Genomic DNA, 15947 nt, shown 5'->3' on the forward strand with positions numbered 1-15947 from the left:
TATAAGAGCCCCACGTTGTCTTGCATTCTCAACAACAAAAGAAACACAGGCACAAACACAAACAAGCTAAAACTAGCTGGTTCTTAAAAGACCCTGGGTATCTTTCTACAGCAAGGCAAGGTTGGTACAAAAGTGAAAAACGAGGTAACAGAGAGAAAAGTATTTCTCTATAAGTCTCTTTCTCTCCCTCTACACACCAGATCTGGGTTCCAATTCTATTTGAAATTACACTGAGTATACAAAACATTAAGAACACCTGCTCTGTCCATGACATATACTGACCAGGTGAATCCAGGTAAAAGCTATGATCCCTTTTTGAGATCCCTTATTGATGTCAATGTTAAATCCACTTCAATTAGTGTAGATGAAGGTGGGGAGACAGGTTTAAGAATGATTTTTAAGACTTGAGACAATTGAGACATGGATTGTGTATGTGTGCCACAGAGGGTGAATGGACAAGACAAAACATTTAAGTGCCTTTGAACGGGGTATGGTAGTAGGTGCCAGGCACACCAGTTTGTGTCAAGAACTGCAACGCTGCTGGGTTTTTCGCTCTTAACAGTTTCCTGTGTGTATCAAGAACGGTCCACCACCCAAAGGGCATCCAGACAACTTGACACAACTGTGGGAAGCATTGGAGTCAACATGGGCCAGCATCCCTGTGGAACGCTTTCGACACCTTGTAGAGTCCATGCCATGACGAATTGAGGCTGTTGTGAGGGCTAATGTTCTGTATACTCAGTGTATTTTGAATACTGGATCTGTGCTTGATTCAGCACGCCTGTCGCAAAGGAACCAATCGAAAAGTCTCAAAGGTGCTTTATTTAGCCTCCTGACACTCCAGGTAGCAAACGCTAAATATTTCAAATAGTTTTTTAACTCAGGTCTGCTCTCCTTACACTGACTGATTATAACATAGAGAGGAAGTTATAAATCCAGTCTGTTAAAACTCTATTGTAAATGAAACCCCAGTGGGACAGGGACTGTAAAAACAGAGAGGAGGGCGACAGCAACGTAAACACACACCGGCCCCAGTCTGTAATCACCCAAACGGATCACACTCACCGCTCATTCCAGACCAGTCCCAATCAAAGCATTTCCTGTCCGTCACACTGGCCTGATATCCAATCAGCCTGATCATTTGGAGCACCACTGAATTCTCAATGCACTGGGCAGACGTAGGCTAGAGCAGGGTTTCCCAAACTTGGTCCTGGGGCCCTCCCTGGGTGCACGTTTTCATTTTTGCCCTAGCATTACACAGCTGATTCAAATTATCAAAGCTTGACGATGAGTTGGATATTTGAATCAGATGTGTAGTGCTACGGCCAAAACTAAAATATGCACCCAGGGGGGGTTACACTGGGATAGAGAAAGACKTATATGAGGACATAACACTACACTACCCATGATGCAACAAGTAATATGGCGACCATGATTGTTGATGTAAATCCACAATATGTACTACATTTATTTTACATGTACAGTATGTGTAGCAATTAACATCATTGCACTTGAAGTGTGTGTGAATAATGTGCATCCAATGATAGATTGGAAGGATCAAATGACAGATGTGATGCTTTTTCTTGGAACATATCAATCAGGATTATTGAACGAGCCATTAAAAATCCTGGATTCTAATTAAATGCGACACACGGACGCGAGTCAATAGGGTGAATTAGTGATATTATTAGTTATACTGGTACACTACGCAGTAGGAAAACACATGTAACACTGATCAACAACCATGTCATGTTGATCCACTAAATAGGTCACCCACAAGAATGTCAACTGGTAAACAAACAAAAAATGACAAAGTCCCTTACATGTACAGTAACAACAAAGAAATTAATACCTTTGGAAAAAGCCACTGAGTGACTAGACCTGTTTCCTAGCTTAGAGTCAATGAAAGCCGTTTTTGTTTAGTGGCTTTCTCTTGAAGGGGCCTGAGATACAGTAGCGTGTGTAATGTAATCTCCTGTCTCTGTGTTGAAGGGTAATACTTAAGACACAAAAAGCCTTGGACACACTCACAAAGGCGACTCTGTACTAGACTCCACACGTTGTACACAGACATAGGACACAACATTGACGGGCCCATCGCAAGTCTAAGTAACCCACATTAACGGCAGAACAACCGTATTGGATCATTCCCCATCCTTTTAAAATGGGCCATTAGGTATACTATATGTGCTTGAATTTGCCAATGATTCCACCTAAAAAGGTCAGGAAAATAAAGGCCATGATATGACAACAACATAAACTCCCAAAATCACCAAAAAATGGAGATGCAATAAACAAACAAAAAACAAGGTGATGACTAAAAGGGTCCTGGCTCATATTGCCACATAACTACATAGGAGCCATTATCACCAGCCCATCCTCCCCAATTAAGGTGCCACCAACCTCCTGCGATGGGTTGGAATAATGGCTCATTGTTTAGCTAGCTAGCTAGCTACATGTCTAAACAAAAGACTCCACAGATGATTACATGACCCCTTCTAGTTAGCCAGGTGTGTCTGGAGGTGATAACGGCCATCTTTTGTATAATAACGTTAAAATATTTGTATCTGGAATTTGTCTTTCAGCGTCAGTAGAACACGCCTGACTCTCCTCCACCAGTCATACAAGGAGAATGGTCTAATGCCTCCCATCAGAAAGAGAGCTGGCCCAAGCACAGGTTACACCTGAAGCATGAGGACCTGCAGCGAGTTGTGAACTTCATCAACAACTATGCAGAGGATAATAAAATAGTATTACCAGGACGCCACCCAGGACACAAACACTTTGGTGGAAAGCTGCTGCCATCTCATATGACAAATGCAGCAGTGTGTCGTCTCCACAAGGAATCGATGACAACACTTGGAATGTAAAGCATAAACAACACGTTTTCATTATTTCATTTACCTCCAACATGATTGGCACTACTTTTATTGATCTCACATTATTTGTGTATTTTTCAGAGGTACATGTAGTCAGGCTGTCTTCCTTCAGGAATCTGTGGAGAAATTGCTGGAGTGGTCAAGGACAGCACTGTGACCGGGGGTCAACATCCCACAACAGGTTGGACTGCAGAATGGTACGGTGCTGGTGGAAAGTTATGGCTGGCAACAAAACACGACTGCGTACTTCAGGCCGCAACCACAGATCAAGTAGTACCAGCACTTCAGGTGAATATAATTTTCATTGCATTGTATGAGGTTATTCTTATTATCTATACTTGGGAGGTGAATTGATGTTATCTTCTTATGGCTGGAGGGGCAGTATTGAGTAGCTTGGATGAAAGGTGCACTGAGGTGCCCAGAGTAAACGGCCTGCTCCTCAGTCATAGTTGCTAATATATGCATATTATTTTAGTATTGGATAGAAAACACTCTGAAGTTTTTAAAACTGTTTGAATTATGTCTGTGAGTATAACAGAACTCATAAGAAATCCAACCAGGAAGTGAGAAATCTGACGTTGGTCGAATTTCAACTCATCGCCTATTGAAAACACAGTAGGATATGGATCTGTTTGCACTTCCTACGGCTTCCACTAGATGTCAACAGTCTGTAGAACCTTGAATGAAGCCTCTACTGTGATGTGGGGCTGAATGAAAGGGGAATTAGTCAGTGGTCTGGCAGAGAGCCAGGTCCTGGTCACGCGCATTCCACATGATATCGACTTGCGTTCCATTACTTCTATAGACACAATTCTCCGGTTGGAACGTTATTGAATATTTATGATAACAACATCCTAAAGATTGATTCTATACTTAGTTTGACAAGTTTCTTCGACCTGTAATATAACTTTTTGAAGTTTTCGTCCGACGTTCKGCTGGACCTGCACGAGCGTTTGGATTTGTGTACTAAACACGCTAACAAAAGTAGCTACTTGGACATAAATTATGGACATTACCGAACAAAACAAACATTTCTTGTGGAAGCGGGAGTCCTGGGAGTGCATTACGACAAAGATCAGCAAAGGTAAGTGAAGATTTATAATGCTTTTTATGAGTTTTGTTTGGCGGGTAACTGTATGGCTTCCTTTTGTGGCTGAACGCTGTTCTCAGATTATTGAATATTGTGCTTTTGCCGTAAAGATTTTTTAAATCTGACACAGCGGTTGCATTAAGAACAAGTGTATCTTTAATTCTATGTAAAACATGTATCTTTCATCAAAGTTGATGATGAGTATTTATGTTATTTGACTTGGCTCTGCAATTTCTCCGGATATTTTGGAGGCATTTCTGAACACTGCGCCAAAGTAAACTGAGGTTTTTGGATATAAATATAAACTTAATCGAACAAAACATATATGTATCGTCTAACATGAAGTCCTATGAGTGTCATCTGATGAAGATCATCAAAGGTTAGTGATTAATTCTATCTCTATTTCTACTTTTTGTGACTCCTGTCTTTGGCTGGAAAAATAGCTGTGTTTTTCTGTGATTTTGCGGTGACGTAACATAATCGTTTATGTTGCTTTCGCTGTAAAGCCTATTTGAAATCGGACACTTTGGTGGGATTAACAACAAGATTACCTTTAAAATGGTATAAGATAAATGTATGTTTGAGGAATTTTAATTATGAGATTTCTGTTGTTTGAATTTGGCGCCCTGCACTTTCACTGGCGGTTGTCATATCATCCCGTTAACGGGATTGCAGCCATAAGAAGTTATGCAAGGTTGTAATGTCTTCTACATTTTTTTGTCTATTTTCCTGTTTTACAGCTTCAATGCTCTGGAGCCTGGTGTTGTTGTCTGTCACGACTTCCACCGAAGTCGGCCCCTCTCCTTGTTCGGGCGGCGTTCGGCGGTCGACGTCACCGGCTTTCTAGCCATCGCCGCTCCATTTTTCATTTATCCATTTGTTTTGTCTTGTTCCCTGCACACCTGGTTTTCATTCCCCAATCACACTACATGTATTTATTCCTGTTCCCCCTCATGTCTTTGTGTGAGATTGTTTTGTGTTACGTGTCTATGTTGACGCGCTTTACTGATATGCGTTTATTTCCGTGTTTTCATTCACAAGGTATGTTATTGTKTTTATACAATATTATTGTGACTGTTTGCGCGTTTGGACTTATGCACTGGCTGGAGGTTTTGACGCAGTGGCGTCCGTCTGTTGGTTTCTCCTACATTAATAAAGTGTGCGCCTGTTCACAACTCTCTGCTCTCCTGCACCTGACTCCGCTCCCAGTCCGCACGCCATTGACATTGTCGCCAAGGAGCGTTCGGACTCAGTCAGGACCAGGTTTCAGCTGCTGCGCAACGCTGACGTCCTTCCTCCCATAGATGGTCTGCCTGTACAAGCACCACTTGGACTGGACACAACTAGACAAACCTATMTTTTTTAGAAGATCAGGGAGTTTTGCACATCACAATCTCCCTACCATCAATTGCACATCTCTAGCCAAAGCCACAGAAAAACGACAGAGTTAGAATTGGTCCGTAGTTACATTAGTCCGTTTTTTGTCCAAAATATTGAGTCATTGAACCTGAAACAGTGCATCCCGGATGGTTGGAGGAAGCAAACAATGTACCAGGCCAGCTGTGATTTACAACCTGATAGCAATATTTGCTGGACTACCAAGAAATGTTTTGTTGAATTGTATTAATCATGCATTGAACTGTATCCATCTATTATACGAACAATGCCTTACTCTACGCCATGGAATTTTTTGTCAACTATAACTTATTTTTAAAACCTCTTATAAAATTGGTTTTGTAGCATAAACTGGGAATTTGATATGTACTAATATTATGATTTTCTTTTTGTTTCATATCTGCAAAGTAGTTAAAACGCTCTCTGTAACACTTTAAAGTACAGTAGGTGCTGATTGACATATGACCAGTCTGACCGACAATAGTGCCGAATAGTTTGCCCAATTTWCAAGCAACCAATGTGTGTCCAGTGATGTCGTCAGGAAAAAGCATGTAGTCAACACGGTAGACCTTGTGCTTCTGCACTGAGCAACCAATAAGCTGCTAAATCTATCCTTCAACCCCTCATTATACGCAGTCAATCAAGACTTACAAGAAAATACAAACTTACTAGGAAAGGTGGAGAGGGGCTTTGCCTCATGCTCTCCTTCTCTCCCTCCACCTCGCTCTTTCTATCTCTCCCTCCCTCTTCCATTCTCCCCACCTCCCACCCTCCTTCGCTCTCTCTCTCTCTCTCTTGCTCTCTCTCTGTGTAGGCAAGTGCTAATTGATGAGTAGTTGGAACTTTGTTATGTTTTGTTTAAACACCAAGGCTTTGCCGCAGTATCAACAAAGCGTGGAGATCTAAACACTGCCATATGTCAACCAAGGCGTTGGCTGTGAGCACTCTGYTCCCCTCCCTCCCGTCCAAACCGCAGGTTGACGTTTATTGTCATGAATCTTGCCCTGGAAGCAGAACTGAGCGATTTCCGCTAGATGGGCCAGCTGCAAAGTCAAAATTGTCTATATTGTAAAAATCCATGAACACAAAAATGTAAGGTTAGAGTTAGGCATTAGGGTCAGCAGTGTGTTTAAGGTTAGGATTAAGGTTAGGGTTAGCTTTAAAATTGTATGACTTTGTGACTTGTGCTGGCTTGTGACCACTCTGCAGAGCTGCCTCCAAGATTCATGACAATAAATGTCAACCTGCGTCCAAACCACTGGAGTGAGTGTCGGTCCGATCCTATCTTACACTCCTGGGCCCGTATTCACAAATCATGTCAGAGTAGCGGTCCTGATCTAGGATCTGTGACGCTTTGTGAATACGGGCCCTGAGCTCCCAACAGGCTAGTTAGACACAAATCTAACAACACCTTCAAATACTGTAAAACCTCACAACACCAAGACTGCTGGAGGAAGTTTGTGTATGAACTCTGCCCTCCAAGGAGCGAATGGGTTTGAGACAAGTAAGTGAAACCCATTTCGGTAACAACAAATCTACACCTTACCTTACCTGGAGTAGGTCACACAGCTATGGGTTTTGGGAACTACATGAGAACTACACAATAAATAAGCAGTTAGGGCAACCTTTAGGTGGCATTATTGGTGTTTAACAAATGTATTGAATGTTTCTAGAAGAGAAAACTACAATGTGGATGACCCCCAGCGGGGTAGTTGCACTGAATCCGTATCATTCCTTTGTTTGTGCTTTCCATACTTCGCTAATAGATATTTGAATGCTTATGTTGATAAGTCACCTAGTCACCACAAAGAGAATGTCTCTTGACCATAATGGAGGTATAACCTTTAGGATTAATTGGTGAACCTTGAACCGGACTACTCACCTGGCTTGGTGACCGAAACTCCTGGTTATTGTCATTCATGTACATGTTGTCACCATCAAACTGTGAACAGAAAAAGAAAAGAAAACAAACATTTWGTGAATAATAAGCAAGATAGCGGCCGTCCAGAGTGGTGCAGCGGTCTAAGGTACTGCATCGCAGTGCTAGAGGCGTCACTACAGACCCAGGTTCCATCCCATTCTGTGTCACAACCGGCCGTGATCGGGAGTCCCATAGGGTGGCGCACAATTGGCCCAGCATTCGGTCGTCAGTTGAACGTTGTTSCCTCCAACACATTGCTGTGGGTTAAGCGTGCAAGTGTTAAGAAGCGCGGTTTAGGTGGGTCATGTTTCCGAGTACGCCTGACTCGACCTTTGCCTCCCAAGCCCGTTGGGGAGTTGCAGCGATGAGACAAGATTGAAATTGGGAATAAAAAAGGGGGTAAAAAATGTATTTTATAAATAAATAAGCAAGAGCAGCGAGAGAAGTAGTGATGGCTCTACGGGAGGCAAGGAGCGTGAGTCTAATGACTTTGTCACATTCACTAAACCTCGTTGCGGTGGCTTCGGTAATTACTGTTCGTCAGTGGGGCGGTAATTAGTTGAGCCGAGTGACAAGCGTTGGGCTTCCCCTGTGGGAATGTTCATACTGTGTGTTTCTGTGCATGTGTGTACTGTTTCTGTGGTGTGTGTGTGTGTGTGTGTGTGTGTGTGTGTGTGTGTGTGTGTGTGTGTGTGTGTGTGTGTGTGTGTGTGTGTGTGTGTGTGCTGTTGAAGTTAGGTGATTCATGTCTCTCACAGGTAGGTAATAAGGAGTGTTCTAGTCATGGAGAGAACACTTGCTGCAGGTGCCAAAACACTGCTAAGTATGTTTTAATAAAGGATTAATACACAAGTGGGCGTGATTTATTGTGGTTTTAGAACTGCTGTGCTGTGGTCATACAGTAGGTATGAGACGAAGCCAAGGCTTCGCACGCCTCTTGGCCAATCAGATTGCATGGCAGAATGTTATGATATGGCCCTAAATGCCTAAAACTGGACGTACTATAGCGCTATGTTGTTGAAGCTATGTTGTTTTAACTACAGTATGCTGCTATGGTTAGCTTAACTGACTGGTCACTTAAGCTAAGATACTCAGACACAGGCCCGTTTAAGGGCTCTGGGCCAGATAGATCAAGCGTCTCAGAGTAGGAGTGCTGATTTGGGATCRGTTTAGCATTTTTGTTCACAATTAATAAGATTACATTGACAGGGAGGACCTGATCCTAGATCAGTACTACTATTAAGTTGGAATCGTCCTGCCTGTCTGAGGAAAGATTGATGGTAGTGTGCTCAATCACAATAGTCAGTGGTGGAAAAAGTACCCWATAGTCATACTTGAGTAAAAGTAAAGATAACTTCATAGAAAATGACTCAAGTAAAAGTAAAAGGCACCCAGTAAAATTCTACTTGAGTAAAAGTCTAAAAGTATTTGGTTTAAAATATACTTAAGTATAAAAAATAAATGTAATTGCTAAAATATACTTAAGTATCAAAAGTAAAATTATAAATAATTTTAAATTCCTTAAATCAAGCAAAGTAGATGGCACCATTTAAAAAATATATTTGTTTAGGACAGTCAGTGGCACACTCCAACATTCAGATATCATTTACAAACAAAGCATGTGTGTTTAGTGAGTCCGTCAAATCAGAGGCAGTAGCGATGACCAGGGATGTTCTGTGATAAGTGCGTGAATTGRACAATTTAAGCATTCTAAGCATTCAAAATGTATTGAGTACTTTGGGTGTCAAGGAAAATGTATGGAGTAAAAAGTACAATATTTTCATAAGGAATGTAATGAAGTAAAAGTAAAAGTAGTCAAAAATATAAATAGTAAAGTAAAGTACAGATACCCCAAAAAACTACTGAAGTAGTACTTTAAAGTATTTTTACTTAAGTACTTTACACCAGTGACGATAGTCATCTAAAGACTCATCTTTTAAGAATTGGGAAAGTTCACAAAGCCCAAACTGAGAACACTACAAAAGAATAAGATGGTTGCAATTGTGATGGTGAAAAAAGTGTTATAAATATATTCCCTGTGCAACCTTGGACTCTCCATAGCACTCAGCTCTGTAGTGAAGCGGTTTGATAAACCTTGGACNCTCCATAGCACTCAGCTCTGTAGTGAAGCGGTTTGATAAACCTTGGACTCTCCATAGCACTCAGCTCTGTAGTGAAGCGGTTTGATAAACCTTGACAGTGACCTCACCACCCATCGGGTAATACAGACAGTTCATAGACACATATCAACGCCAGCTCTCAAACTGCTGTGGAAGTATATTGAAAGTCATGAAGAAGAGCCAATGTTTCTTGTTTATTGACAAAAGTCATTCTTTGCATAGCGCGTGCCATATCGCATAGCTCTGTGTAAAAGGGAACAGACAGACAGCAATGAAAACATGATCAAACTAGACAGCATTCCATTTCAAATTCCAGAGATGTGGAGATACATGGCGATTCAGTGTGTGGTATTTTCCGAGCCAGAAGACATGGACTGAAGGTTTACTACCTAGATAAACAGAAGAAAAATATCAGGGAACACAAATGGGCCACTACAATTAGCTAAGAAAGTATGTCCTGAGAGCACTAATGGATACAATTCCTGAGGGTGAACGAAAACATCCACAATGGAAGACATTAAAAACAATTTCATAAGAGGGGAGAGTGGTAAATAAAGAGAGAGAGARATGTGATAGATACAGYGCCTTCAGAAAGTATTCACACCCCTTGACTTTTTCYACATTTTGTTGTGTTACAGCCTGAATTTCAATGGTTTACATTTAGATTTTTTTTCAGCTGGCTACACACAATAGCCCATAACGTCAAAGTGGACATTAATAAAAAAGGAAAATATCGAAACGTCTTCATTCATAAGCATTAACCCCCATTTGTTTATGGCCAGCTACCATATGTTCAGGAGTAAAAATGTGTGTACAAGACACAATAAGTTGCATGACTCACTCTGTGTGCAATAATAGTGTTTTAACATTATTTTTTAAATGAATATCCTTCATCTCTATAGACCACACATACAATTTAAAGTGGGGCAACAAAGTATTTAGTCCAGCCACACAATTGTGCAAGATTCTCCCACTTAAAAAGATGTAGAAGGCCTGGAATTTTCATATCATAGGTAGCACTTCAACTATGACAGACAAAAATGAGAAAAAAAAAGCCCGAAATCAACATTGTAGGATTTTTTAATGAACTTATTTGCAAATTAATGGTGGAAAATAAGTTCTTGGTGGTCAATAACAAAAGTTTATCTCAATACTGTTGTATATACCCTTTGTGGCAATGACAGAGGTCAAAACGGTTTTTCTGTAAGTCTTCACACAGGTTTTTCACACACTGTTGGTTAGGTATTTTGGCCCGATTACGCCTACAGCATCTCCTCTAGAAGCAGTGGATTGTTTTGGGGCTGTTGCTGGAAGCGAACACCGGACTTTCAACTCCCTCGCAAAGATTGGTTTCTTGTGGGTTGAGAGTCTGGAGACTGGCTTAGGCACTCCAGGACCTTGAAATGCTTCTATTGAAGCCATTCCTTCGTTGCCGGGCGGTGTGGTTGGCGATCATTGTCATGCCTGAAAGACCCAGCCCCGTTTCATCTTCAATGCCCTTGCTGATGGAAGGAGGTTTTCACTCAAAATCTCACGATACATGGCCCCATTCATTCTTTCCTTTACACGGATCAGTCGTCCTGGTCCTTTGCAGAAAAACAGCCCGAAGCATGATGTTTCCACCCCCATGCTTCACAGTAGGTATGGTTGTTCTTTGGATGCAACTCAGATATCTTTGTCCTCCAACCACGACGAGGTTTCATGGGTTTCATCTGACCTTGACATTCTCCACATCTTCTTCTGGATCATCCAAATGCTCTCTAGCAAACTTCAGACGGGCCTGACATGTTACTGGCTTAAGCAGGGGACACGTCTGGCACTGACGGATTTGAGTCCCTGGCGGCGTAGTGTGTTACTGATGGTAGGCTTTTGTTTACTTTGGTCCCAGCTCTCTGCAGGGTCATTCACTAGGTCCCCCGTGTGGTTCTGGGATTTTTGCTCACCGTTCTTGTGATCATTTTGACCCCAACGGGGTGAGATCTTGCCGTGGAGCCAGATCGAGGGAGATTATCACAGTGGTCTTGTTATGTCTTCCATTTCCTAATAATTGCTCCCACAGTTGATTTCTTCAAACCAAGCTGCTTACCTATTGCAGATTCAGTTTCTCCGCCTGGTGCAGGTCTACAATTTTGTTTCTGGTTGTCCTTTGACAGCTCTTTGGTCTTGGCCATAGTGGAGTTTGGAGGTGTGACTGTTTGAGGTTGTGGACAGGTGTCTTTTATACTGATAACAAGTTCAAACAGGTGCGCATTAATACAGCGTACGAGTGGAGGACAGAGGAGCCTCTTAAAGAAGAAGTGTACAGGTCTGTGAGAACCAGGAAATCTTGCTTGTTTGTAGGTGACCAAATTACTTATTTTCCACCATAATTTGCAATAAATTCATTAAAAATCCTACAATGTGATTTTCTGGAGAGAAAAAAATCTCATTTTGTCTGTCATAGTTGAAGTGTACCCATGATGAAAATTACAGGCCTCTCTCATCTTTTTAAGTGGGAGAACTTGCACAATTGGTGGCTGACTAAATACTTTTTTGCCCCACTGTATCTGTAAGGTCCCTCAGTTAAGCAGTGAATTTCAAACACAGATTCAAACACCAGGGAGGTTTTTCAATGCCTCACAAAGAAGAGCACCTATTGGTAGATGGGTAAAAACACAAAAAGCAGACATTGAATATCATTTTGARMATGGAGAAGTTAATAATTGCACTTTGGATGGTGTTTCAATACACCCAGTCACTACAAAGATACAGGTGTCCTTCCTAACTCAGTTACCGGAGAGGAAGGAAASCGCTCAGGGATTTCMCCATGTGGCCAATGATGACTTTAAAACATTTACAGAGTTTAATGGCTGTGATAAGAKAAAACTGAGGATGGATCAAGAACATTGTAGTTACTCCACAATGCTAACCTAATTGACAGAGTGAAAAGAAGGTAGCCTGTACAGAATTGTTTTATCTCGAAAACATGCATCCTGTTTGCAACAAGGCACTAAGGTAATACTACAAGAAATGTGGCAAAGCAATTMACTTTTTGTTCTGAATACAAAGTGATATGTTCGGGGTAAATCCAATATAACACATTATTGAGTACCACTCTCCATATTTTCCACCATAGTGGTGGCTGCATCATGTTATGTATATGCTTATAATCGTTAAKGCCTGGGGAGTTTTTCAGGATAAAAAATAATCTGACTGGAGCTAAGTACTGGYAAAATCCTAGAGGAAAATTTAGTTCAGTCTGCTTTCCACCAAACACTGGGTGCTTAATTCACCTTCAGCCTGGACAATAACCTAAMACACAAGGCCAAATCTACACTGGAGTTGCTTACCAAGACAGTGAATGTTCCTGAGTGGCCGAGTTATAGTCTTSACTTAAATCTGCTTGAAAATCTATGGCAAGACCTGAAAATGGTTGTCTTGCAATGATCAACAACCAATTTGACAGGGCTTGAAGAATTTAGAAAAAAATAATGGGCAAAGATTGCACAATCCAGGTGTGGAAAGCTCTTAGAGACTTACCCATAAAGACGCACAGCTGTAATCGCTACCAATGGAGATTCTAACATGTATTGACCCAGGAGGTTGAATACTTATCTAACTAAGATATATTAATGTTTTATTTGTCTTTTTAAAATTTTTAMAAACGTTAAATAAAWAAAAATCCACTTTGACATTACAGAGTATTTTGTGTAGATCGTTGACAGAAAATGGAACTGTAGATAGATAGAAAGATGAGTTACAGACAGAGCAATAGAAAGAGAGAGAGAGAGAAAGAGACAGCGAGAGACAGGTTGTGACCGAATACCAATACTTGCGTTCTAAATAGTAGGCATTTTTGGGATGTGAAAATATAATGTTTCATAGTGTGTGAAATTTCTAAAATGTAGTATGTTTTAAATGCCAGGATGTCATACTGTTTCGGTTTTCATCTAGTACGAATTCACTGCATGCTATCGAGGAAGAGAATCGTCTATTCATAACCATAATCAGATTAGGGGATGTGCTGTACCAAAATTAATGAATGGCGGGAAACAACGCAATTCCACATTAGATGACGCATGTTGATATTTGTAGCTTACTGCATACATTTTTACCAAACAGTGTGTTCTAAATAGTACGTCGTTTGATTAGTACACAATATGCAGTTTTAGTAAATAGTAGGCAACATGGATTTCAGACACGGCCGGGGAGAAAGAAAGATACAGAGAAAGGATGAAAGAGAGGGAGAGAAAGAGAGGGATTCACAATTTACACCAAATTATTGCTAGTAATGTCTGGGGTAGGAGCAGTGGCCCGAAGCAATGGTTGGTTAATGATGCATTTCAAGGAAACCTTGTGAGGATCTACTTGCTTATTCTAATGAAAACATTAATATTCGTCCCTATAGATTCACCACCCAGACACAAATAAGATGTCTTAATGACACCTCAGTTTCTTGTCTCCAAGAATATATTCAACATATTTTAGCACGGCACAAAACACAATCATAATTATTTTTGGGGTCAAAAGTTTGGACACACCTACTCATTCAAGTTATTATTATTATTTATTTATTTTYTACTATTTTCTACATTGTAGAATAATATTGAAGACATCAAAACTATGAAATAACATATTGAATCATGTAGTAACTAAAAAACTGTTAAACAAATCAAAATATATTTTAGATTCTTCAAAGCAGCCTCCCCTTTCCCTTGATGACAGCTTTGMAMACTCTTGGCATTCTCTCAACCAGCTTCATGAGGTAGTCACCTGGAACACCTTGTTAAAAGTTCATTGCATTTATTATTATTATTGAGCCAGTCAGGTAGTATACAGAAGATAAACGAGAACAGTTGAAATGCCAAGCACCTATATTCTGTTCACTTTGAATAGGTAAGATATGTTCAGACATTTATCTTGATGAAATCATAGGCCTATCTCCTTTCAAAACCGCACGACATACATTATGTGAACAACACCTTGATCAATGAGTGGTACAGGGTGATATAATTGTTTCATGAAAGCCTCTCCAGTACATCAACATAAGAGTTTAATTTCATCTATCAAAAACCACTGTAGTCGGCAATTACATAAAGGGGTAAGGCTGGAAGAGACTCAGTCTGGTCTCATGTCAGGTCTCGCAGTACAGTCAACAAATACACAAATTTTTAGATCCTTTTACCCTCTCCTTTTGAAAAATGGATACAAAATGTAAGTCTTTATCTGTGTAATCACAGTCTTGTCTTTTCAACACTGACTTGGGACGATATCTGACGTTCAAATTGAATCCAACCGACTACCAATCATCCAGCAAAAGGCCCCAATACAACAGCAAAAGGTCAGCCATTTTGTGGTTCAACATGGCTGCACATATATTCCAATGTAAGGCTTTTTCTCTGCTCTGCTAGCTCTCCTTGCGCTGCCTCTCTCCCTTTTAAAATGCCAATTTATCCTCGGCAGAATGCTATCAGCGCAGCCATTACTCCACATTCACTGCAGAAACCTCTCTCTCTCTCTCCCTCTCTCCCTCTCTCCCGCTCTCTCTCCCTCCCTCTCCAGTGGGCCCCGGCAGTGCTTCCCCATTTCCGGTCTAATTGTGCATTCGGCCTAGACAAGGGGCTCATTAAGCAGTAATTACACACATGTTGTTTTTGGGAAACATCTCAATTTGGATTGCTTTGCATGGTAATTGTTCAGCAGGGACCGCCACTTGCAATGTTTCCCAGTGTGACATGTGGTGGAGAGAAAAAGAGAGAGAGAGAGACAGGGAGAGTGAGGGAGAGTGTGTATGAGAGATAGAGTGAGAGAGAAATAGGGAGAGAGAGAACAGCATTGTAAATACAACCCATATTTATGTTTATTTATTTTCCCTTTTGTACTTTAACTATTTGCACATAATATGACATTTAAAATGTATKTGTAATGAGTGTAATGTTTCCTGTTAATTTTATTGTTTATTTCACTTTTCTTTATAATCTACTTCACTTGCTTTGGCAATGTTAACAAATGGGGAGAGGGAGACGGGGAGAAAGAGAGACAGGGAGGGACAAAGATGGGAGACGGTGAGAGAGACAGAGATGGGGAGAGAGAGAGAGGGGGAGAGAGAGAGATGGGGAGGGAGAGACGGGGAGAAAGAGAAATGGGGAGAGAAAGCGAAACGGGGAGAGAGCGAGAGAGAGATGGGGAGAAAGAGAAAGAGAGGTAGTCAGAACTAGGTCAGGCCTTACCATCATCGATGAGCGTGGAGCTTCAAAAATAATGAACTTCAACTTTTACTATTTGCACATAATATGACATTTAAAATGTCTTTATTCTTTTGGAACTTTTGCGAGTGTAATGTTTCCTGTTAATTTTATTGTTTATTTCACTTTTCTTTATAATCTACTTCACTTGCTTTGGCAATGTTAACAAACAGGGAGAGGGAGACGGGGAGAAAGAGAGACAGGCAGGTACAAAGATGGGGAGGGAGAGAGAGGGAGGGAGACGGGGAGAAAGAGAGAGACGGGGAGAGATAGAGAGACGGGGAGAGGGAGACGGGGAGAAAGAGCAACAGGGAGGCA

The 15947-nt window shown here is 41.0% G+C and overlaps 1 protein-coding gene across 4 annotated transcripts in view; it reads right to left on the reverse strand.

The window, feature by feature from the left end:
• Positions 1–15947, reverse strand: part of LOC111966400 (TOX high mobility group box family member 2) — a 118504-nt gene that overhangs the window by 39057 nt on the left and 63500 nt on the right. For 2 of the 4 annotated variants that reach the window (XM_023991004.2, XM_023991003.3), the window contains one exon: positions 7247–7306. The exons of the other annotated variants lie outside the window; for them this stretch is intronic. In XM_023991004.2, coding sequence (XP_023846772.1) covers positions 7247–7306 — 60 coding nt within the window. The remainder of the gene's footprint in view (positions 1–7246; positions 7307–15947) is intronic. 4 annotated transcript variants of the gene reach the window in all.

Source organism: Salvelinus sp. IW2-2015, linkage group LG7, assembly GCF_002910315.2.
Source record: "Salvelinus sp. IW2-2015 linkage group LG7, ASM291031v2, whole genome shotgun sequence".
Lineage (NCBI taxonomy): Eukaryota > Metazoa > Chordata > Actinopteri > Salmoniformes > Salmonidae > Salvelinus > Salvelinus sp. IW2-2015.